The 25,700-nt window shown below is 41.2% G+C and overlaps 1 protein-coding gene across 3 annotated transcripts in view; it reads left to right on the top strand.

Moving 5' to 3' along the window:
• Nucleotides 1–22,134, top strand: part of Wasf3 (WASP family member 3) — a 130,966-nt gene extending 108,832 nt beyond the window's left edge. For 2 of the 3 annotated variants that reach the window (XM_090342350.1, XM_090342349.1), the window contains exons 6-10: nt 2,894–3,011; nt 9,794–9,969; nt 15,181–15,447; nt 17,235–17,602; nt 19,067–22,134. In XM_090342350.1, the coding sequence (XP_090198476.1) occupies nt 2,894–3,011; nt 9,794–9,969; nt 15,181–15,447; nt 17,235–17,602; nt 19,067–19,224 (1,087 nt within the window). In that variant the 3' untranslated portion in view covers nt 19,225–22,134. Of the gene's footprint in view, nt 1–2,893; nt 3,012–9,793; nt 9,970–14,185; nt 14,353–15,180; nt 15,448–17,234; nt 17,603–19,066 lie in introns of all 3 variants that reach the window. The other variant, XM_090342351.1, reaches the window with a different exon arrangement.
• Nucleotides 22,135–25,700: the final 3,566 nt, after the last annotated feature.

Raw genomic sequence — 25,700 nt, 5'->3', positions numbered from 1 at the left:
AGGTTGGTAACAGTGAAAATAGAGTCACCAAATTATCCTTCTATAATTGTTAATATATATAGTAAATATATATCAAGATTATACTTTTAAGAAGAAAGAAAATAGTTTCAAAAAATCACTATAATGATTGAGGGGAGGGGGAAACTTGGCAGAAATGGAAGGATGATGAAAGAGGTAATAGTGATTGAGAGCCATTATATACTTCTAAGCTCTTTGATGAGGGGTAACCCCTTTATACAACTACATACAGATAATAAAAACATAATTTTTTAAAAGAAAAAAAATTTCTAGGAAGAGGTTGCCTACACATGATTTTGTTAGACATTCCTATATCCTATCACCACAATGCTTCCTCCTACACCTTCTGACACCACCTTTTGTCTTCCTCCTACTCATTCCTTGTTCATGACAAGCCTTGTTTCTCTGCCCTTTTTCCCCACCTGCCTCTCCCTCCTACCCCACCCACACTGAGGAGTCTGTTCTGGCCTCTGCTAAGCACAGGTGGTGGTAACTAGTGGCCCTCACAGCCTCAGGATCAACATTATAGCTGAGGTTCCCATGTGGGCCACAGAGAATCCTGTGAGGTAGTCTGGGACTACCGTCTTGATATTCCTGCTGTAGGCCCTTTGGTCCTCATCAGGAAGATCCTAGAGTTTTTCTTGGTATAATTTTTTGTCCTTTCTCAGGATCCACAAGGAGAGGTTTGGACAGGGCAGTTTAAACTGTGATCCCTCCTTTCTGTCAGAATTCTTTCAAACAAATGTGAGAGACTCTGGAAATTAACAGAAGAGGAGAGACATGCCTCACCCTTCTTTCCTGTGAAACAAATATGCTTTCATATGCACCCATTTTTTAAATGTGATATGCATGTAGAAGCATCATAAGCCTGGTACTTTAATTTGTGACTATTTTGATGAACATTTTCCCAGCACAGTTTCAGTTTTCCTTACTGAAAGCCTCAGTGTACTTACTACAGCATAAGTGCTTGATTGTCAAAGACATTTCTGAATTGGCATTACTGAAAAAGCTCACAAAAAAGCAAACTGATGGTTCATGACTGTAATCCTATCTACTCAGGAGCCTGAGATCTGAGGATCATGATTCAAAGCCAGTCCAGACAGGAAAGCCCATGACACTACTATGTCCAATTAACCACCAAAAATCAGGACGTGGAGCTATGGCTCAAATGATAGAGTGCTATCCTTGGGCAAAAAGGCTCAGGGATAGCATTTATGCCCTAAATTCAAGCCACAGGATCAGCACGCTAAAAGAAATCACAAAAGTACCACATTAAATGAGTGTGGTAATTAAAAATTTTAATTACTTGAAAAATAATATGATTTAATATACATACTAAATATATGTATTCAATATATTATGGGAAATGTAGCATTATCTGTTTCCTGTTTTAATAATGTGTTTTAGAATAGCAATACCAGCCCAAATCTATAATGCAACAATGGTTGGGGTGCATATAACCAGAACTTACAGACTTGAACCTAAATATGACACTGCCTCCATGCTGAAAAGCTAAGAAGTTAAATGCTATAAACAGGGCATAGGTGCTTATAGTCCTGCACCAGGATTAAATGTTTGTTTATTCCAGTGGCTTGCTCTGTCTTTATCAGAGTATTCATTCCATTTTGAAGACAAAGAATGTGCATTTTATATATCTCAAATTTTTCAGTAAGTTCCTAACTTCATTTTCTTTGCATTTATCTATAGGATCTTAAGGAAACAAATTATCTTTGTTCACAATAATGTTATTAATAAAATATAATAATTTAATTGTTAATTAAAAGTAAATTATTAAAGTCTGCTTATCATGCAGGTTGTTGATAAATCAGGAAACAAGGAAAAGAGAAAAAAGGCTGTTCATAGCCCAGGGTTAAACTATAAATGACTTGCACTGGTTTGCTAGTGATTTAAATGCACTGACTAGAATAGCCATTATAGGAATAAGAAAGAGCTTGCAGGAGATGACATAGCCAGAACTTTAAGGACATTTCTACCCTCTTTTCCCACTGTTCTGAGTTATATTTTATTGTTCAAGCATAAATTCATTCCTGTTCATACTCACGAAGCTGATTTTGCTTTTTCCTACATGACTTAGATGACTTACTACAACACAAATATGAAATGTAAATGCAGATCCCTTAAAGGTGTTTTACAGGCCACGTGGTTTTAGACATTGGTAACTTGATCATGATTGTTTTGAGCTTTACTGTATTTCAATTTTGAGTCACAATGGATGTACTATCATTGATATGATAAATGAGTAATTTGCATAGACTTGAGATTTTCTTTTAGAGTCCAGAAACTATCACAATAACTTATCCTGAAATGAAAATTCTTTGAAATACGTAATTCATTACTTTGGTTCCTGGTCATGACTATACCCTTTGAACATTTTTGCTTTTTTATTTTAGAGTTGAATTTATGGATGTTGAACAAACCTAATTGAGAAAAACGGACAGAATGTTTGTTAGTTTTTGTTATAGGAATATTGCAGCTCTAGAGTAGAATTGCATGTATCTGTACTAAGAATCCATCTGTCTTTGTGTCTAGTCCCCTTAGAAGTAATAAAAATATTTCCTTAAATAATTGAGCTGTTACAACTTGCTGTTTATGGGCTAAGAATGTTGTAAATTTTGCAGAGCAATTTTCTTTCCTTAATTCTAAGTTTCAAGGATACTGTCACCAAATTGTCATAAATCTAGTTGCTGTTCATGCATGTTTCCACATGTTTTTTCAAATAAGAAAATTTAGTGAATTACTAATGTATTGACTAGTTCAGATGTTCTATATAATTTTACAGTTAACAGTATTAACATCCAGATGAAAGTATCTGACTATCTTCTTCTCCCCTGACTTGTAACACATTGATTCACAGAGATGATAAGAAGGATGGGCTGAAGTTCTATACTGATCCTTCCTATTTCTTTGACCTTTGGAAAGAAAAAATGCTACAGGATACAGAAGACAAAAGGAAAGAGAAACGACGTCAAAAGGTAAGTAATTCCATCTGTGAGAAATGTGGTTATCAGTTGCATATTTAGAAATAAAGCAGTAAGTTTATTTCCAAGTTGTTCAGTGCTGAAGCTTTATATGAAAGGTTACACCTTCATCGGACGATACTCACTATTCAGCCTAACACTTTTTTAATCAATACTATCCGATTTGTTCTCCAATACTTGCTTGGCCTTGGCTTTAACAAAAATGGTGGCTAAATTTAAGTTTTGTTTGTGACTGTGTTTTGTAACTGTCCCTCCCCCACCCCTGCCATGCTTCAAATTTTCATTCTGTAATCAACATTCCATATCAGGGTGAGCTTTTATCTTTTTACTTTTCTCAGTTACTGTGTTGCCACCTTGTGTAACTGAGACCTTGATGAGTGGTTCATAGGAGGTGGAGAAGAATGTATGATCTATGTATTGCGGGTATAATATCACTCAAAATGTTTCTCTCTGTGTGGATGGGGTAGGCAAGAGAATTGAAAGTCAGAAGCAGTAGGAACCCTCTCTTCACAAACTCGGAGGTAGTTCATTGTCTCTGCTCAGGCTAAGGGACTTCTACTCTGCTCTCTGCTCCCAAATTCAGAATTTAGGCTACATGATGGGGAGAATCATTCTGTAAGAGTGTTTGCTAGTGTTTTTTATATGTAAGCTATGTTTATAACAACCACTCAGTTTACTTGACAAATAGTACAGTATATTGTTTAATTAGAAGAAATACTTAACATTTTCTGGACAGATACTATGGTTTCAAAGCACTTAGGTACTGCTGGTCTTGTAGGAATGAGTTTAGGATGGAGAAGAATTTGTGGTTTGAAAGCAGGATTTAAGAAAGGGGCTGGGAGTTTGGCCTAGTGGTAGAGTGATTTTCTAGCATGCACAAAGACCCAAGTTCAATTCCTAAGTACCACATAAATAATAAAAATCAGAAGTGGTGGTGTGGCTCAAGTGGTAGAATAATAGCCTTGAGAATGCTCAAGTACAGTGCCCAGGCCCAGAGTTCAAGTCCCAGGAGTGATGAAAGAAGGAAGGAAGGAAGGAAGAAAGAAAGAGAGAAAGAGGGGTCAGGAGTTTGGCCTAGTGGTAGAGTGCTTGCCTAGCATGCACAAAGACCTGGGTTCAATTCCTTGGTACCATATACATAGGAAAAAAGCTGAAAGTGGTGCTGAGGGCTCAAGTAGTAGAGCTCTAGCCTTGAGAAAAGTTCAAGAACAGTGCTCAGGGCCTGAATTCAAGCCCTAAAACTGGACAAAAAAAGGGAGGGAGGGAGGGAGGAAAGAAGGGAGGGAGAAAAAAGAAGGAAGGAAGGAAAGAAAAGAAAAAGAGAAAAAAAAAGAACATAGAGGCTGGGGAATAGCTCACTGGTAGAATTCTAGCTACGCATGTAGAAAGCCTTAGACTCTCTCCCCCAAATCATATAAAGAAAGGAGGAAATGACATATATTAGCAGTGGATTCTGGGAAGAGATTCAAAAGATATAGGTTATTTACACTTTGTTCTTGTACTCATAGCTTGGGAAATCTTAGAACTGTTAAGTTTTTTAAATTATCCAAGCAAAGTAAAGAGAAACAAGTATTTATTTTATTTTTTTTATTTTATTGTTGGGGTAATGTGTACAGGGCTTGCAGTTACATTCATCAGGTAGTGGGTGCATTACTTCTCTCACATTGATACCCCTTCTCATGTTTTTGTTCCCTTTTCCCCCCACCTCCTCCCAATCACCTTATTTCCCCCCCTTCCCTTCCCTATTTCAGGTAACGAAGTCAGATGCAGTAACAATATGAGAGTAACCATAAGGGCAAAAAAAGAGAAGAGAAATAACATAGTATATTAAGGACAACAATCACATAGATAAATCTCTTGTTTCAATATCCTAGAGTTCATTTTGTTTAGTCTCATCCTATATGACCTTATGTGCATAGCTTTTGAGCTATTGTGATCCTCTGCTAGAAGAATCCTAGATGTGTGCTAATTATTATAGATAAGGGAAGCCATGAAAGATTTTTTCCAAGTCTTTTCATTTCTTTACAAATGGGGCCATGTCATTCTTTCTGATAGAAGCATAGAATTCCACTGTGTATAGTACCACATCTTCTTGATCCATTCATCTACTGAAGGACATCTGAATTGGTTCCATATCTTCACTCTGGTAAATAATGCTGCAATGAGCATCCTTGTGCTAGTAAGTGTAGTATGTCCTTGTTTCTGGACCATTGGGTAAATGCCAAGGAGTGGGATTGCTGGGTCATAGGGGAGCTCTGTGTTTAGTCTTTTGAGGAATCACCATACTGCTTTCCATAGTGGTTGAATGAAATTATATTCCCACCTACAGTATAGTAGCAATTCCTCCTGGCCAAATCCCCACCAGCATCTGTTATTAAATTTCTTGATCATGGCCATTCTAGCTGGAGTGAGGTGGAATCTCAAAGTTGTTTTGATTTGCATTTTTTATGGCCAGAGATGTTGAGCATTTCTTCATGTGTCTATTGGCCCTTTTTATTTCCTCTTCAGAGAAGTCTCTCTTTAAGTCTTTAGCTCACCTTTTATTTCTTGTATTTTATGCCTTTTTATTGTTATTATAAAGGTGATATACAGGGGTTATAGTTACATAAGTCAGGTAGTCAGTACATAAGTCAGGTAGTCAGTACATTTCTATTTGGACAATGTCACCCCTTTAGCCCATCTTTTAATGGGTTCGTTGTTTCTCTGAGGATTTGCTTTTGAGAGATTCAATTTTTTTGAGCTGTAAGTATGTTTTAGATATGAGGCCTTTGTGTGTTGTATGGCTAGTGAAGATCTTCTCCCACTCCGTGGGCTTTCTATTTAACTTGCTAGCTATGTCCTTTTCCATGCAGTCCCATTTGTCCAAACTTTCTTTAATTTTTTATGTTTCTGGGTCTTTATTAAGAAAGGAGAAACATATTTAAAAGCATGCTTGTTTTTTCTTGAACCCAACGTCTGTTTTTAAGTTTTACAATTATCCTAGGTATATTTGTCTTTCCTTTTGTAGTAGCAGGACAGAGCTCAGGGTTTTTGAGAGTGTCTTCCTTTAAAACTTTCTGACCATTTAAATGGCCTTAATTTCCATTGTCGATGAAATTTTAGCAAATGTTTACTTTTTTTGGACGCTATCCTTTTGGAGGAAAAATCTTTATGCATGATTAGTGTATCTTTAAAACGTTTATTATTTCATATTCTTCAAACACATTGTGATACATACTTCTTGTTCATTCATTTATACAAAGAATTGCTTGTTGAATGCCTTCTAAATTCTAGATAAGCAATGATGGCAACTTCAGGAGATGACAGTACATTGAGGAGCACAACCTTTGGTAATCATATGACCCTTTGAATCTTAGAGACAGAGAAAACTCGCCCATGCCAAATCCAAATCTTCTTCATTAGTGCAGTATACAATGAGGCCTTCAATTCCTTGGATGTCACACACCCACGTCATACTCAGTTTGCAGTTGGCAGACCTGAAGGAAAAAAGAACTGAGAGAATTTGTCAGGTGCTGTAGCTCATGCCTGTAATCCTAGCTACTCAGGAGGTTCAGATCTGAGGGTTGTGGTTCAATACCAGCTCTAGCAAGAAAGTCTGTGAGACTCTTTTCTACAATTAACCCCCCAAAAGCTGAAAGTGGAACCATGGCTCAAAGTGGTAGAGTGCTAGCTTTGAGCAAAAGAGCTCAGCACCACAACTAACAAAAACAACAACAAATAGCAAATCTAGGGGAAATAAATCCATTGTTTTTGAGCTTTGAATATGAATTTTTAAGTAGGTAGTTACACTGCTATTATTATGAAGGAATAGTATAGGTTGCTGTGGGTAAAATGACCTGGCGGGTGACAGTGTACCTGCAGTGGAAGGTCAAGGAAGCCTGAGGAGGTGTCACATAGCAGGTCCAAAGACTGACAGCCACGCAAAGCGAGGTGTGCACAGGGCAGGCAGGCTTTAGTCAGGGGCCTTCCAGGCTAAAATGCTGAGGGGCATCCTAGGGTAGGAAGCAGTGTGGCATGTTTTAGGGATTTTGAGATAGGCCAGTGTAGCTGGAGTACAGATTCACTGTTGTTAATATTTTTCTTGTTAATATTTTACGATGATTGGCTCATCTGTGTATGTGTGTGTGTCTTTTGCCCTTGTATACATGTCACACACACTTAAACACTTAAGTGTGACAGTGAACATGTCTTAAAAAAGCAAGGGTAATTATTATTTACTTCAATACTCTGGTTTTAATTTAATATGCATATTTCATTCACATTGAAAATCTCTTCCCTTTTCTTGAGTTTTATACATATAAAAACAGTCTATGCTAGTTATAACATAGTCGATTAGCTCTACAGGGATAAAAGCATACCTCTTTCTGGAAGAGCCTAGTTCACTCCATTTGGGACATTTTTTCCGGGATTTTAAACACATGTACTTACATGCATACACATTTAACCAAGTGTTTTAATACATAAAATTATGCTACACCTGATTTGAACACATAGACATTATTAAAGATGTATTTCTGATAATTGGACAGTCCTCTAAAATATAAAGACTTCCTAAAGTATGTACTCATTACTGTATTAGAGCTATAGGTTGGTTGTAAATTGTTGCTTTTTACAGTACTGCAGTGGCTATTCCTTTACTTTGCAGACATTCTGAAGGGTTAATTTCTATGAGCCAAACAGCTGCAAATAACATGTTTTGAAATACATTATCATAGTCCATCTAACATTTAAGAGACTGAAGTATTAATTCATACTCCTAATAGGTCTTCCCCAGCCCCAGATATTCTTATATTGTTTGATAAATGCTCCATTGTATCTGCACAAAATTGTATGTCCTTACTAGCCATTTATGGCATCTTCCATGGGAATTTCATGTCAGTGTTTTTTGCAGACCTAATTCTAAAATCCCTAAGTACCCCAGAAAACAAGCCAATCCTCTTTTAGTTCACACTTCAGCCATCTGCATCTCTTCACCTCAGCCTCCTTAGTAGCTTTAAAACTAGTTTCTCTGGCTTTCTCCTTTTGATCTGCTCTCCAGAGCCTGGAAGGTCTTTCCTAAGGCCTCTTCTTGTCAGTTGCCACCTGCTTATTGCTCAGTGGTGTCCCATTGTTTGTGGAATAAAGAATGGCAATTATAGCATGATCCTTTAGTGCTTGCCTATCTCTGAGATCTTAGACCATTTGCCCCGTTTCCCAGTGACCTTCTTGCATTCCCACTAAATCAATGCTATCCTTTCTTCTCAGAGCCATGGCACATTTTGTCCCTTCTTCCTTATGCAGTGACCCACATTCTCTACAGAACTAATACCTACCCTCGCCACAAATCTGATCTCCTAAGTTACATCAGGACACCTGCCAGACTAGACAGTTTATATATGTTGTAAATGTTTATATATTTAACTATATATATAAATATCAACATACAATATTTATATATAATGTTTATGTATGGATCTATAAAAATACTTAAAATATAAATCCATTTTACTCACTTTTTTTTGCCAGTCCCGGGGCCTGAACTCAGGTCCTGGGTACTGTCCTTGGTCTTTCTCCAAGCTAGAGCTCTGCCACTTGAGCCACAGCACCACTTCCAGCTTTTTCTACGTATGTGGTACTAAGGAATCGAGCCTGGGTCTTCGTGCATGCTAGGCAAACACTCTGCTTCTAGGCAAGCACTCAACCACTAGGCCAAACTCCCCACCCTATTTTAACTCACTTTTTTTTGCCAGTCCTGGGCTTGAGCTTAGGGCCTGAGCACTGTCCTTGTACTTTCTCAAGGCTAGAGCTCTACCACTTGAGCCTCAGCACCACTTCTGGCTTTTTTTCTATGTATGTGGTACCAAGGAATGGAACCCGGGTCTCCGTTCATGCTAGGCAAGCACTCTACCACTAGGTCAGACTTCCAGCTTTACTCACTTTTTAAGGACATGCTTACTTATATCATCTGTGTACTTCCCCCACTGGACCACAGTCTCCTTGAGGGCAGAAACCATTTCTTGTTGTATTTGGTGCCATTTGTAACCTCAGTGCTCTAGGAGGTTATGCATGGTAACAGTTTAATGATTTAGTCAACATTTATTGAGTATGTGCTGTTTATAAAACAGCATGTGAAAGTTTATAAGAGCAGAGAGTAGGAGGCAAAACATATAGTTTTCATCCTTAAAGATCTGAAATGCTTAAAAGGGGAGCAGAAAGATGGTACAGTTGCACATAGAAGTCCGTGTGCACCTCTGAAAAGACACCTGGGTAGAGTCTCAGGACATACTATGTTTTGACTGGCAAGCAGGGCTGGAGTAAGAATAGCCCCCATGTATGGGCAGGTAAGTGCTTTCATTTTATTTTGTGTTAATCTAGTTTGGGGATAGTTTAAATATTCTGTAATAATCCTAGAAGGCAAATAGAACATTTTTAATTGTTTTCTTTGAAAGGTGATTGTATGCTAGCAAGTCAGGCACAGTTGGGCAGTTGTAGGACACAATTTCTGTCACATAGGTAATGTGGACTTGAGTCAGGCTGCAAGCCTATCTAAATGATAGTTCTCTACCAAAAATAATGGTAAGCAACTCTCAAAGTGGCAGCATAGTAGCTTTTGGTTTGTTTAAAAGTCTCTTGACTTCTTATAGGGTAAGGAAGGAGTTACTGCTTTAGAATTTCCTTAACTGTAGATTAATCATATATGCATCAGGCTAAATTATTGCTCATTGTAACTGCATTTAACCAGCTGTTTTCCTCTCCCTTCTGTCTTGGCATGGTTGCTTTCTTTTCCTGGACCTCAGGAGCAAAAGCGTATAGATGGCACCACCCGAGAGGTGAAAAAGGTTAGAAAAGCCAGGAACAGGCGCCAGGAATGGAACATGATGGCATATGACAAAGAACTTAGACCCGACAACAGGTTGTCTCAGAGCGTGCACCACGGAGCATCTTCCGAGGGATCCCTGTCCCCAGACACTAGGTGTGTGAAAGTGTGTGGGTATGTGTGTGTTTCCTAGTCCTGCCCACACACAGGGCCACTGTGTGCTACCTGCATTTATCTCAGATTGGAACATCACCAGCAACTTTGGATGTATGTGTTCCATAATATGTTCCAAACCTTTCCTTTAAAACTACTTATAGCTATATACTGATTCTGAAATAATACTTTAAGTCTGGTATTTTCAATTGGTTTCTTTTATGACCTTTTAAAACTTGAATTTAAATTTGCTATTCAGGTAATCTGGAAGTAGTGTTTTAACTTTGGCTCTGAATTTAACTTTGGCAGATGAGGATAACTTTAACTTTAATAACCATTTAATCCCTTATTTTTAGCTTGGATGTTTGAATTTCTTTTGCTACTTGTTATCTAAAAAATGATTGGTGGTGGAGATTACTATGGCTTAGGAAGACCTTATTGTTCTTTTTTATAATCCTTTGGAAAAAGTGATTAACTAAACAGAAATCGATGTCTCATACAGATAACTAACCTGATTCTAATTTCAGAAGAATTCTGCCAGAGTTTACTTCAGAATTTTTTCTAGCCTGTAAGTCAGGGGCTGGTGGCTTTGGAAAGCCTAGCTATTTGGGAGGCTGAGATCAGGAGAATCACAGCTGTAGGCTAGACTTGGCATATTCAAGAGATTTTTTTTTCCCCTCCCAGAGCTGAACATGGCAGCCTGTGCCTGTCATCGTCTCTGTGTGGGGAGGCTGAGATCAGGTGGATAGTGATTGCAGGACAGCTCAGGCAGGAAAGTCTCAGAGACTGCATCTCATCTGAGGAAGTTGGGCATGATGATGGACACCTGTCATCTCAGCTATAATGGAAACTACAAGATAGGTAGATAGTGGTCTAGTTGCACACGGGCACAAAGCAAGAGTGTGTCTTGAGAAAATAACAATGCAAGAAAAGAATGGAGGCATGACTAAGTGATACAGTTCTTGTTTTGTTTTGTTTTGTTTTGTTTTTTGCCAGTCCTGGGCTTGAGCTCAGGGCCTGAGCACTGTCCTTGGACTTTCTCAAGGCTAGAGCTCTACCACTTGAGCCTCAGCACCACTTCTGGCTTTTTTTTTTTTCTATGTATATGGTACTGAGGAATTGAACCCTGGTCTTCGTGCATGCTAGGCAAGCACACTACCACTAGGCCAGACTCCCGGCCTGTGATACAGTTCTTACCAAGCAAACATGAGGCCCTGAGTTCAAACCCTAGGGCTGCACTCCCCCTGCCCTGTCCCAAATGGTTACCCTTTAGAAGGAACAGTATAGTTACTAGGTAACGTTGTCATAAAAGGGATTCATTGGATGATAGGAACTCACTAGTCACTTTTAACTTCTGGGTTAATTTCCTGCTTCTGAATTTGTACAGTTGAAGTCCTCCATTTGCATAACCCTTTCAACATCTTTGGCATTTAAAACTTTACATAGAAAATTTTTATGTGATTAAGAACCTTTTATATTTTTGAAAGATTCACCAATCTCTACACCTTATGTTTTATCCCTATACTTTTAGTCCTTTTTTTCTAATTCTCTGTAACCTCAACATTGAGTGCTTACTGTACTGAGATACAGGGTAGAGGCTGGCTGGGAGACATACTTGATAGTTAGAGGACCTCTCGCTATTTCTACCTCTGTGGGCTTGTTAGCCATCTTCAGACTTTCAGGCAAGTTCTATGTACTCTTTCTGTGAAGTTGTTTACTGGTGAATATGGAGAACTGTTGCAGCCTTGCCTGAGCTCTAGCCTCCCATTTGAATTGTATTGTCAGTATATGTCTATTTTCTTTTTCCTTCCTGTCCTGGGGCTTGAACTCAGGGCCTGGGCACTGTCCTTAAGCTTCCTCAAGGCTAGCGATCTACCACTTAAGCCACAGCACCACTTCCGGCTTTTTCAGTATATGTGGTGTGAAGGAATTGAACCCAGTACTTTTTGCATGCTAGGCAAGCACTCTACCACTAGGCAACACTCCTGGCCCTTGTCAGTTAATTCTCCGCAGGATCCAGTTCCACTGGGTCTCTGGGTGGGAAGGAATTCGTGGACTGGAGAGTTCTCACTGATGTCAGTTTGATTTTAAGTTTTCCCAAACAGTTTATGATTGCTTTGACTTAAACTTAAAAACACAGTTGGGAGGCCGGGAGTTTGGCCTAGTGGTAGAGTGCTTGCCTCGCATGCATGAAGACCTGGTTCGACTCCTTGGTACATAGCAAAAAAAAGCCAGAAATGGTGCTGTGGCTCAAGTGATAGACCTCTAGCCCTGAAAAAGACCAAGGTCAGTGCTCATGCCCTGAGCTCAAGACCCAGGACTGGAAAAAAAAAAACAAAAAACACAGTTAGGTCTAGTTTGTGAGTGTGTACTCATGTAGTTCTCCTTGTATACTTTTTTTTAACAGATGCAAGAGGAAACATCGTGGATTTTTTTTTTTGATCCCTCAATTGATTTATTGGTCCTCACCCTAGCATCTAAAATTAGATTTTTTTTCCACATTGGAACAATAAAATTGATGGTTATTTGAATTATGTAATATTTAGCTTCCTTATTAATGTTTATATATAATATGTATTTCTCTTATCTTCCAGAAAGTAAATAGAATTATATGTTTTATTTCTTCAGCATTTCCTTTTGTCTGCTACTATTGTCTATGGCCTCTTTAACCATTTGCATGCATTATTTACGAATGGGTAAATAGAGTATAATTCCTTGCAGTACTTGAATTATAGCCCTAAACTTAAACTGGAAACTTTAATTTTGTATTTTATTAAAATATGTGACTTTTTCCTTAATACAAATAGTACATACTTACACTATCTAGAAATTACAGAAAGAAATTAAAAATATCTATAACCTTACCAGCTAGAGAGACTGTTTTCATTTTATTGTATCTTTTTTGCACATATTTTTGTTTTTACAAATTTAGAATCGTGTCATGTATTTTTATTTCATGTGCAGAGTATTATTTAGAAACATGGTTCTTTTAATGGTTGTATCCTTTCATCTGTGTGTATTGAAGATGCTGAGGAAATTTAATACCAAGTTTCATGGCATGTATATAAAATAATCATTCAGTAATATATTTTAGTTAAATCCACATAAACTAATGTTCATTTTTTGCCCTCTCTCTACAGAATGTTAGACATACTTGTTTCCTAACCTGAAAGCAGTCTCCCAGATAACCAGCTCTCTTTCAGCAAACCCAAGAAGGGTCACATCTCCATGGTTCCACAAGCCTTGTTTTACCTCATTCAAATATGGATCCTGATTACCTCACTCTGACTCTTGTCCTGTCAAACCCCCAGACCCTGGAGTTTTATGACCTTCTCCCACCAAGTCTCCACTGCTGGACCAGCTTCTTCCTGTTTCAGTGTCATCTCCACACTCTGTTTCTTTGCTGCCACAGATGGCCACTGATCATCAAGGAGCTTCGAGACCACTCCACTAGCTTTCATGTTGCAGTTATGGCTCATGGTTGACTTCTACAAGCCCAGCAGCTGCCCGGCTCCTGCCGGTGGGCATTCTCGGTTCTTTCGTCCCCACTGCTCTTCCTATTCCAACCTCCTGATTGTCCCCCCTTTACCAAAGTCCTGCCCTGCAGACATTATCAACTCTCACTTCCTCAAACACTTGTTTCCTCTGCCTTCACCTCTACATCTGTTTGTGAGCCCCTCTGTCTTAGGCTCCCCTGGATCCTGTGTCGCAGAGCAGCTTTACAGATGAAGCTCTGACTTAGATCACAGTGCATGCCTTGTGTGGCCTGGCACCTCATTGACAGTGCTCCCCATAGTGCCAAGTGCCTGTTTCCTTTAGAAAGTGCCTACACAGTCACTGGCATAGTTACTCAGGTAGAGGCAAGCACATGTCCTCAGCGGCCCCAGATATCTAGATATTTTATGTTTTTGAAATGTACCAAGCCTAAATGCAGGTCAGACTCTTCTCCATTGAAGTATTTTTAGACTCATTCACTAGCAGTTGGCATAGTTAAGAAGAGATCCACATAAACACACCATAATCTAGAATTCATACTCCAATTAGGGAAGGAAAATGAAGATGAACAGGCTGTTCTGATTCAGCCAGCTTTTCTGAGCCATGCAGCGCTCCACTGTGGGAAATGGATGTCTAAAATCCCAACGGTAGAGGTTCAGTATATATCTTCTTTGCTCCCTCCCTACCCACATTGTGTGTTTGCCTGTTTGCCTATTTCCTTCAGAGAGAGAAACACAAGCTGAATCCTAACAGGAGCCAGCAAGTACATGTGAGAAAAGTCAGAACAAGAAAAGAAGAGTGGGAGAGAAGGAAAATGGGCATTGAATTTATGAGTGACCCAAGGAAACTGGAGCAGGCAGGGAGCCTGAAAGAGGACAGGATGCCCAGAGGGTTTGTCCTTTCGCTTTCTTTGGCTCTCCAGCCCCAGGCTACTCCTGCTTGAGCCTTGTGAGAGGTTGTGTGGTCCCCTACTGACACATGTCCTATAACCTGGGTGGGAGTGCCTGCCTCTTACTAACACCTGGCTGCACAGTGCCACGTGTCCTTTATCCCCTCCTGGGCTGAGCTAGCCACCAGCACCCGCATCTTCTTGAACTCTGTTCACTAACACAAGGTTTCCATTTCTTCCAGAGTTTCAGCCTTGTCTGTATGTTCAAAATCCAAGAAGCTTTCCATAGTTCATGATACTGCTTCTTCCTTTTCGGGTTAAATACATTCCTACCATTTAAGAAAAATACAATTTACTCTTACATTCTGGATTTCTCTTGCCATTCCTACTGTTAATGTTTATCTTGTTCCCCCGCCATTTTGTATTTTCTAATTAGATGCTGTCAGTTTCATTGCCATTGAAATCCTGTCTGTCTGAGGGGCTGTTGCTAAATGAAATGGGATTTGTCTCATAGCCTTGTCTTTTAGAAAAGAAGTACGTGAAATGCTGTGAAAATGAGGCTCTGCTGGTTCCTGCTTGCATCTGTCTTGACTTACTCACTTCAGTGCTATGATTCTGAATCCATGTAACACTGGGGCTCGCTACTAAAATAGTAATTATGTTGCTGCTGAGAAGCTCTCATGGGGCTAGGTCATGCTGATCATAAAGGATATAAATGTGTGATTCTTGTGCATTGGCAATGTTACTGCTTATAGAGATGCTTCTGCCTATGAGGGGCACTTTGTGAAACTTAATGTAAATTTCTCCCATCCCCTTCTCTCCAACATCAGATCCCACGCATCAGATGTTACTGATTACTCTTACCCAGCCACACCCAACCACTCTCTGCACCCGCAGCCAGTGACCCCTTCATATGCAGCCAGCGAGGCCCCACCCCACGGGGCTCCAAACCAGGCCTCTGAGCATGAGTACCGGCCCCCGTCTGCCTCAGCAAGGCACATGGCTCTAAACAGACCTCAGCAGCCACCCCCTCCACCTCCTCCCCAGGCTTCAGAGGGGTCCCAGGCCTCTGCACCAATGGCTCCGACAGATTATGGGTAAATTATTGATATTCCTGGTCACCGCTTGTTCTTCTGTTTGAATCTTACTCTGTGTGGTAGAATTTTAACATTGATATTTTAGGAGTCAGAATATAGCTCAGAGCAGTTGGACATGCTAGACATGGAGGCACACACACCTGTGATCCTAACACTTGGGGAGCTTAGCAAGAGGATGGCAAGTTAGAGTCCAGCCTGGGATAACTACAGGATGAGACCCTTCCTCAAAACAACAAAAGGATGGTTGCCCTAGTACTAGTGGCTCATGCCTGTAATCCTAAGTACTCAGGAGTCTGAGATCTAGAAAACTGCAGAAAAAAATCAGGAGGCTCCCATACTCAAAATAACAAGCAGAAATCCTCGCTGAAGGCATGGCTCAAGTGGAAGGGTAACCCAGCCATGAGCAAGCAAGTAAAGCAGTAATAAAACCCTGAATTCAAAGCCCCTTACTGGCATCTAATGGTTGGACATAAATATTTACTAATGACACATTAGTGGATGTTGAGCCAGGGCCTCATGAGTGACTAGTCTACCACTTGAACCAGCCCTTTTGTTTACATTTTGTTTTTGAGATAGGGCCTCCTGATTTTGCCTGGGCTGGCTTTAAACTCACAATCCTTCTGCCTCATTTCCCAAATAGATGAATGGTTATAACACCACACCCACCTTGGCTCTTATATATGTCAGGTTTGAAGTGTTCATATATATGTAATCTCTTTCCACACAACTCCCAGGTGTTTAAATATATCTTTAAGCCAGGATGTTAATAAAGGGACAAAATACTGATTTATGAACCCTCAAGTTTGTCAGTATATCTTGGGTGGACCACAGAAAATGCCTGTAAAGGATATCTAGACTATAGTATTATATTTACACATTCTTCTTTCTTGACCTCTGAGCTCCTGGATTGTCCTGCCCTTAGGCTGTCTTGTTTTTCTGTTGAGGGTAGAACTCTCGCATCTCCTATAAAAGGTCTTCCTATTCACAAGATCTCCTGTCATTTTTTGAGCACCTACTTTTATTTTGATAAGTATACCTTTAGCTCTTTCACTTTTTAACTTCACCCTAATCTTTAAAAGATCTCTTAAAGTTATCTGCCCCTAAAAATGAATATATGTCTCAGAAAGTGTTTACTTTCCACTCCAGAAATTAGGTGTCACTTTCTTCAAAGTATGTCTACAGTCCTAAGAGGTGACACCACATAGTCCTGGTATCTCCTTATTGGTCCTTGATAAGCCTAAATCTTGGGTGGGACTTAGTCTGAGGCTGCTGAGTCAGGCACAGAGAGACTCTGTGCTCCATCCAGTTGGCCTAGAAACCTGTTGTCTAAATAGAATAGTGCCAGTTTCTCAGCTATGGGACTTTGCAAAGTACGTAGCACTCTAAAGGTATACCCTGGACCTGGGAAGTTCAGTGGAGCTAGGCTAGAGAATGCAGAATTTCCCTAGTCTCTGTGGCCTCAGAGCCCTCATGGGACAAGACTGTGAGCCACATACCTCTGAGAAGCTCAGGATGAAGGAGGAAGACTGTTGTGTTCAGACCTCAGCAGCCAGCTACGTTACCCTAGTGGTCCACAGAATCAAAGCTGTTCACTTTCTGAACACTTCACAGAGTCTTGCATTATATCTTGATGTTAAATAATGTAGAACTGGGAGAACAACTGACCTGCATCCCACTGGCAGTGTGTGTCATGTGTGGAGGAACATTTCTATTAGGCATATTAGAACTTAGGGGACATGACCCTCGCTGGTTACTTGGGTGACTTTTGTGTTTCATCTGTTTATTAGGATGCTCCCGGCACAGATAATGGAATATTACACCCCGTCAGGACCACCACCCCCTCCTCCTCCACCCATGATTCCCTCGGCACAAACTGCCTTCGTCAGTCCGCTCCAGATCCCCACACAGCCCCCCTTCCCCACATCAGCTGGCTCCACGTACTCAGCTCCCCCCCACCCATCCTCTACTGGGCTCTTGGCCACGGCCCCACCACCTCCAGGGCCACCGCCTCCACCGCCAGGCCCTCCTGGCCCAGGCTCTTCTCTTTCATCCTCTCCAATGCATGGGCCCCCTGTGGCTGAGGGAAAGCGTCCAGAGCCTGCACAGCCGCCCATAAGTGATGCTCGAAGTGACCTTCTTGCTGCTATCCGGATGGGTAAGTGGACACCACAGGCTTTATTAGGAAAAGGTTTCTTCAGATTGCTCACTATACTGTAGCATTCAGATGATGTCTGTCTACATTACATTGTTTTTAAGATGGAGTTCAAGGAGCTGAATATGATCGCTTTGGGTGGGGGGGGACTTTTTTGTTTGCTTTTGGGAGGGGTGGAGGTAATAGAGGAGTTTTTTCCAGGTACCAGAGAAAAGTATTATGAGAAAGATTAAGAATTCAGATTTGGATGAGTGAATCAAGCAAAGAAACACCTGCTTAGTAGAAGGAAGAAAGTAGAGGAAACCCTGGAGGAGAGAGGGAGAAGGGAGCGGGGAGAAGGGGGAGAGAAAGGAGGTGGGGAGAAAAATCAAGAATTCAGGAAAGCTTTACTTGACTGGAACCAGAAACTGAATAACAAATTTGACCAGTTAATGAATCCCACTTTAAGAGCACAAGTATAAATGAAAGACATTTGAGTTCCTATCAGTAGTTTTGTTTTTCTGAAATAAATGCAGGGTCTGTCTGGAGCTTATTTAATATGATATACTAAGCCCATGGTTTCCAGCTTCTCTTATTTGGCAGCACAGTGGTTTATCTCATGAAAAGCCTATCCTGATCCCCAAACCTTGGAATTGAGAAATAAAGCATGTTGGGTAGAATGGGAATGGAGAGCCCACCCCAGAACCCTGCAGTGAAACTTGCATCCCACACCATTGACCCTTACTACGGCCTTAGCCTGGGTCATCAAGGGTCCCTGACAGGTGCAGAATAGCACAGCCTCTTGACCAGTTTGTCTCATCTGGAAGTGACCTCAGAGGGTGCCTGACTGCAGCCTCAGACTCTCGGCCTCGAGTGAGGGATGTCCTTCACGGGCTGCCTGTGACATTACCTCACCTCTACCTTCTGCCTGAGCACCTTGAATTAGGTGGGGGACATACAACCTTCTCCAAAGACCATGGGGGCTCTGTGGGTCCTGAACAGCATTGTTATTTTAGAAGAAAAGGTACATTGTATGCCACACACTTTTCAGTAGTTCAGAGAATCTGGATATGGTTGATGTATAAAATAACATATCATATATACAGTAATATCTAGCTTAGTCTTATTGCTGTTCTGTAAATCTGAAGTTACATCAAAAGAAAACATTAACAAATTTAAATGATAAAACTCATCTGATAAGGCCAGGAGTTTGGCCTAGTGGTAAGAGTGCTAGCTTAGTATGCACGAAGCTGGGAAAAAAAAGCTGGAAGTGGGGCCGTGGCTCAAGTGGTAGAGCGCTAGCCTTGAGAAAGCCCAAGGACAGTGCTCAGGCCCTGATTTCAAGCCCCAGGACTGGCAAAAAAAAAAAAAAGTTTTACCTTTGGCTCAACAGAAAAGCCTCAGGATAAACAGCAGAGCTGTTGGTTGTTGTCTTTCCTTTGGAGCATGAGAAGGGATTTGATTCTCAAGCACATGTTGTATCTCTAGGAATTCAGCTGAAGAAGGTGCAGGAGCAACGAGAGCAGGAGGCTAAGAGGGAGCCCGTTGGGAACGATGTGGCCACCATCCTGTCCCGCCGGATCGCTGTGGAGTACAGCGACTCTGACGACGACTCGGAATTCGACGAGAATGACTGGTCCGACTGAACTGCGTGGAGCGATGTCATGTGGGCAGCCAGGATGCGGTGTGTGGGAATGTCCTGGGGGTTCACATGGGCTCTGCACCTAAATAGTGATATTATACTCCTGTAGCTTAGCCCCTTTTGTATTAACAGTGTGATATTGCTTCTGCACATCCACGACTTCTGGGTTTTTTAGTATTTACTGTGTGATATGTAAGTGCCACTAACTATAGCACATCATGCTGCACATGGAAATACGCTGTACCTATCGCATTGTTCTGAAGACAGCACCCTGTCTCCCTCTTGGCCACGGGAGTACTTTCTTTACTCCTACTGATCACTGATCCTATGGGCTTGCTATGTGCTTATGAAGCTGCCTGATGTCAGGTCCTTTGCAAGATAAATGACCGTGTATCGTAGTAATGTCTTTTGACCAGTACGTGATCATTGTTTTACCATTGGTTTATTTTCTTTTTTTACAATGGATTTGAGAAGAATCTGGTTCTACAGGGAAAGGTCTAACAAATCAGGGGAATCAAATGTTTCTGACATGCAGTGTCTTGGCTTGGTTACCTCTGCGTGGACGTGTGTACTCTGTTGAATAGTTTCATTGCCTTTGCACATGCTTGTCAAATATGAATTTAGAAAGGGCCCTTTACAGGAAAGGTCCCCTGAGGGCGTTCACTTGGTCAGTGGCCAATGGACATGTTTGGTAGGAGGTTGCAGCAGCTCAGTAGCAGTCCACATGAGAACAAGCTCTTCTCCCCTTTACAGGCCACTGGGATGGCACAGTATTGGCCAACCCTGATGGCTTGGGCACTGGCTAGCCAGGATGGACACAGACCATCCCAGGAGTTGCAGTGCCCAGCTGAGCTACAATGTGTGCACCCCACCAGCTCCCAGTGCAGCGGACCCGGCTGCTTTATTTCCTGGGTCTCGGGTCCTAGGTGAGGCTGCCAGAGTTCTTGGCTCCTCAGTGCACAACAGAAAGAGCAGAGAGAAAGAACATTGTCAGACTCTCTGCTTGCTCTGAACCTTAAAAGCTCAGGTTTGCGTGAAGGACACTGACAGCCAGTCACTTTTCACGGTGCTATGGCCAGATTAGGAGTGAGCCCTGTAAGTGGGGCCTTCTCCACGTTCTAGAAGCACATGGATTTCTTCTGTCATGTTCTTGTTGGCACATTCTCTCTTAAAAAGTACCTCACAAAATGCCGCAGAACCACCCTGCTTTCGCCTCTGCCCATCCTGCTTCTTGTCCTACATGGTGATGCAGCAGACCTGGCTGAGACAGCAGGGCCTAAGGCATACTGCCCAGAGGTTCTAGATGAAGGACAGCTGCCTGTTGAGATACATAATTTCCCCAGGCACGGGTTACCTATAGGGACCTCACAAATACCCTGTGACTTCCTGAGGAGTCCCTGCCCACTTGCAGCACTGCAGACTCCAGGCACCATTCCAGAAGCAGAGCTGTGGGTGAGGTGATGGAAAATGTCAGCAGGATGGTGAATTCTAGGGACATGAGGCACTCTATGTCTCTGAGTGGCCTCCTGTCATCTTGGGGTTGCCTATCCTGGGTCTTAAATTTTAACACCTAAATTACTGACACTGAAAAGATGGCCATTTGTCTTAGTCTTCTCATCTGTACCCACTGCCTGAACTCTCAGCCTGGAGCCTGCCCGGCTTAGCCATTACTATGCTTTTATCATTTTCTTGACTATTAGTAGTTATATAGGAACTTTTTTTAAATTTCTTCCCTTTAACTTCTCTTGTTTAATATAGAGGCCTATTGTGTTGACTTTATTTTCAGGACTTTGATCATTTTTAGTCTTATTTTGTCATTGTTATAATTGCTGTTGTTATTTTTGTATATGGCGTGCCCTACACAATTCTAGAGCTCACATTTGGGGAAAAAAAAGTTTTTGCTTTGTATAGCTCTTCTTTTCTCAAGATGGAGGGAACACATTAAAGCTACTAGCCATGTCAGGATTTCTTCTATTTATACCTGATTATGATAAAATTAGTGGCACTTTACTCATAAATATTAACGAACCTAGTAATCAGTAGTTGTCTTTCCATAGTTTCCATCAAGTTGTTTTTAATTTGGTTTTACGATTAGGGAGAAAGAAGGCTTTGCCCTGTTGTGTTCTATAACTTTTAGAAGAATGAAAAATGACTACAATTCGAGTTAGATTATTTTTAGAGTATCTTTTTCAGCACATTTGATCTCATCTAAAATTTCAATCCAGATTTTTGATATTGCACAAAAAAGAACAAAGCGAAGTTTGAATTTTTAGCTTTCATTTCCCCAAAACGTATATAAGAATACATGAACAGCATTTTAAGAGCAAGTATATTTCATTTCAGTTGGTTTTACATTTTGCGTTGTAGCTATAAATTAAAAGGTTGTTGTAAACTATCCCCAGTTGATTTGCTCTGAATGTATTTTAGCTGGAGGCTGACAAGCCTTTCCTCCCAGCATCAACTCAGGCAGGTGGAGGGTGGAAGCGCCTGAGCCCACACGCACTGCACAGCACAGCGTAGCTGAGCAGAGGGCGGGGAGTGCACCATTATCCCCAAACCATGAGAATCAGGTACGCTTCAGGTTTTCTGGACTAAGAATGCTATTAGAAAATTCATGTTTTCTTTTCCATAAATTTCTAATGAGCATCAAGTGACTAGGTTGTGAGGGTTTGGTAATATTTGCAACTGAGACACATGATACATTTTGATCCATGAAGACTAGTAGGAATGTATCAGCCAAAGTAGCAAGTCATTTTTGTTTCATGAAGCAGAGCATCTGTCATCTTGCAGTATTATCAATGCAGTTGTAAATTGAATTTGAAGTGGTATTAAAAATACTGTCAAACAATTTTTATCTGTTTGTATATCTTACTATAGATTATGTACGAGTAACATCTAAATAAAATTACACTTTTAGCCCTACAAGTTTCTGATTATGAGCATTGTATATTTGACTTTTTTGGAGAAGTTGGGAGTTAATGTGGGGTTTTTATATTCTGTATTTGATAGTAGGAGATTCTACCCTGAATTCCTCTTAAATTTTTTACTAATTTCTGTGCTACCACAAGTTGAGATGATTCCTGTGAAATGTAGTTGACAAAGCAGCTCTGGAAACAGGACCGGTATGCTCAGTAGATAGAAGCATGTATGGGAGGGGCCTGTGCATATTTAGTCTCCACAGAGATACTATCTAATGCTAATTCCTTAAAACAGTCTGTGTGTGTACATGTGTGAGTGCACACACGCCTACCAGTCCTAGGGCTTGAACTCAGAGCCCGGGAGCTATCCCTGAGCTTCTGTGCTCAAGGCTAGCATTCTTCCACTTAAACCACACCTCCCCTTCTGACTTTTTTGGAAGTTCATTGAAAAGTCTCACAGACTTTTCCTGCCCAGGTTGGCTTCAAACTAGGATCCTCAGACCTCCGCCTCCTGAGTAGCTGGGATTACAGGTGTGAGCCACTGGCACCTGGCTTAAAAGTGTTTTAAGTGAGCATTTTTACCCTGTGCTGGTGGCTTATACCTGTAATTGTGGGAGACTGAGCTCTAGAGGATTGCAGTACAAAGTCAGCCTTGAGCAAAGAAGATCGTAAGACTCCATCTCCAAAATAACCAGCAAAAAGCCAGGCTGGAGGTATGACATAGATGACAGAGTGCCCAGCAGGTTGAACAAGCACATGGCTCTGAATTCAAATCCCAGTACCAGCAAGAAGTGAAGAGCGAGATTGGCAGAGGCAGGGGGAGCAGGGAGATGAGGAAAGAAAAGGAAAAAACCTCTTTAGGCCACGTGTACACAGAAACTGAGGTGAAGCGAAGTTGCTCCCTGGGAGACTGTGCTTGATAGAAAATGGAAAGGAGGAAGAGCAGGATTCCTGCGGGGATGGAGAGTCGGGTTGAATAGGTGGGAGTGGCAGCAGTAGGAATATGGCATGGAGTATGTGCTTCCTGGAACAACAGGTTTTGAGTTCTGACACATACCTTGTGTGCCTTCACCCAGCATGCATCAGAGACAGCAGCTGCTGCTTTCCCTGGCCTTCTGCCAGGCTGTGCCATGGTCTGTGTCCACAGACCATGCTCATTTTTGTACCTCAGCACAGTGCCCAATGTACTAGAGAATAATCGACTGCTTCTTAAATGACTGGATGATCAGATAGGTTTCCAGATGACTTTTTAAACCGTAAGGCCAGCTTTTTACAACATGAAGTACTGAACTATATACTTGGCATTTCTTCCCTATTGTTGCGTGTTGTCTGATGCACAGTTTGTTTACTTGGGTGGATTCCTCGCCAGATGGCCTCCTCTGTACTGCTGTAGTCTGTTTATCAAATATGTCTAGCACACTAGCTGTCAGTAGGTATCTATTGAGTGACTGTTCTTCATCAGAGCAAAAGAGCAGGCGTTAACAGCACTGGAGGGCCTACCAGGAGCATACCAGTGTGCACAAGTACAACATACTCAGCAGAGTGCCTGACACCACACACGCGAGTGTGTGAGGGATGAGAGACTTGACTCGCATGTCACTTTGTGGACAGCCATCTGCACTGGCCCCATCCCCGCCCTGCAGAGCTGCTTGTCTGTCATTCAGCACGAAGGCTCTTCAACTTGTACTGAAATGTTTCTCAACTAGCCCACACCACCACTGGTTGAAAATGCACTTACGACTTCCAGCTTCTACCACACAGCCTTGCTTTTCAGCACTGCACAGTAGCTGGTTGGGTTTCTTCCCGATGGTGACGCGTTCAATATTGCTGTCATTGCCCAATATCAGGAAAGGATCAGACTTCATAGGGCTGGCCTGGAAGAAGATTCAACTTTGAGATGTAAAGGGCAGTTTCTCCACTGGATAGGGGTGGCTTCCACATTGTCATAAAGTAAAAACACAAAACCTTGGACCGGGAGTTTGGCCCAGTGGTAGAGTGCTTGCTTAGCATGTATGAAAACTCAGGTTTGATTCCTCAGTATCACATACATAGAAAAAGCCGGAAGTGGTGCTGTGGCTCAACTGGTAGAGATCTAGCCTCGAGGAAACCCAAGAACAGTGTTCAGGCCCTGAGTTCAAGTCCCAGGACTGGGGGGGGAAAAAAAAAACCAATCCAAAAACAAAACACAAAACATGAAGCCAAGCCAGTGCCAAATCAGAGAGCATCTATATCATCAGGTCAGTGACGCCATTTTACATAGACAATTGTTGGAAGTGAAATGGGAAGTATCCCAATCTGTGGGCAAAGAGAAGCTGGGATTTCAGAATGTGCTGGAGTGAAGGAAAAGGACAGGCATTCTTCTAAAGAGGCATCATACAGATTCCATGTACCCATCTATACATGCGTGCCCATATGCACGCACCCCCCTACATGTCCAGCCCTCCATACATATATATATATATGCAACCACACATCCATCTGTATATATATACATACACACATATAGTCATACATATATATACATACACACATGCATACATATATGCACTTACCCACTCTCCATCCACTCATGTGTCTTAGGTGTATGTATGCTGAATTGTTTTTTAAGACGTGAAAACTTGCTGTTTGCAAAGTGACTGCACACAGAGTTAGCTGCTTCTCATCTTTAGGTGTGAGTGTCTGTATACTGATCCTGCTCAAGGTTCACGGAGCTTCAATATGTAAGTCTGTCTTTCATACAATTTGGGAACTAGTTGGAGATGTTACATTTTCAATGTATGTCTCTTTCTAGTCTCTCCATACATTCCTAAATAGGTGCATGAGCGGTCCTGAGAGGGCCTACGTCTCTTCTGCTCTGAAGATGAGGTGACACTGATCAGCAATTTGTTCTTCCATATGATAATATTACATTTTCCATACAGTATGTTTCCACTCGAATTTCTCATCTTTTGAGTTTAGTCTGTGTGTGTGTGTGTGTGTGTGTGTGTGTGTGTGTGTGTGTTTACGTTTACCAGTACGTGTACGTATGTATATCAGTACTGAGGTTTGAACCCAAGGCCTGAGCATTGTCCCTTAGCTTTTCCCCTCAAGGCAGATATTCTCCACTTGAAACACAGCTTCATTTCTGGCTTTTTGGCAGTTAATTGGAATAAGAGTCTCATGACTTCTCTGTTTAGCTGGCTTGAAACTATGGACCTCAGATATAAGTTTCCTATCAGTTTTATATATACTATACATATATACACATGTATAATATATGTATATACACATATATTATGTATATACTTATATGTATATATATGTGTATATATTATATATAAAACTGATAGGAAGCTGTATATATTAATGTATGTATTTTATATATATATATGCACACACACTTTCTGTACTAAAATTCTCCATTTGTTGATTTATTATAACCTTATTTCCTTTACATCTTTTAGCACAGACTAGCTCTTTTAAAATCCGTACAAGGTGATTCCAAGCTCTGCTTCTATCTCTCTCCTTTCTTCCCCCCTCTTCCTCCCCTCCCCCCTCTCTGCCCCTCTTTTCACTCTTCCTC

Source organism: Megascapheus bottae, chromosome 11 (assembly GCF_031878675.1).
Source record: "Megascapheus bottae isolate mThoBot1 chromosome 11, mThoBot2.hap1, whole genome shotgun sequence".
In the NCBI taxonomy this organism is placed as follows: domain Eukaryota; kingdom Metazoa; phylum Chordata; class Mammalia; order Rodentia; family Geomyidae; genus Megascapheus; species Megascapheus bottae.
Note: the sequence above shows the minus strand (reverse complement) of the source record. Positions and strands in the feature narration are given on the sequence as shown.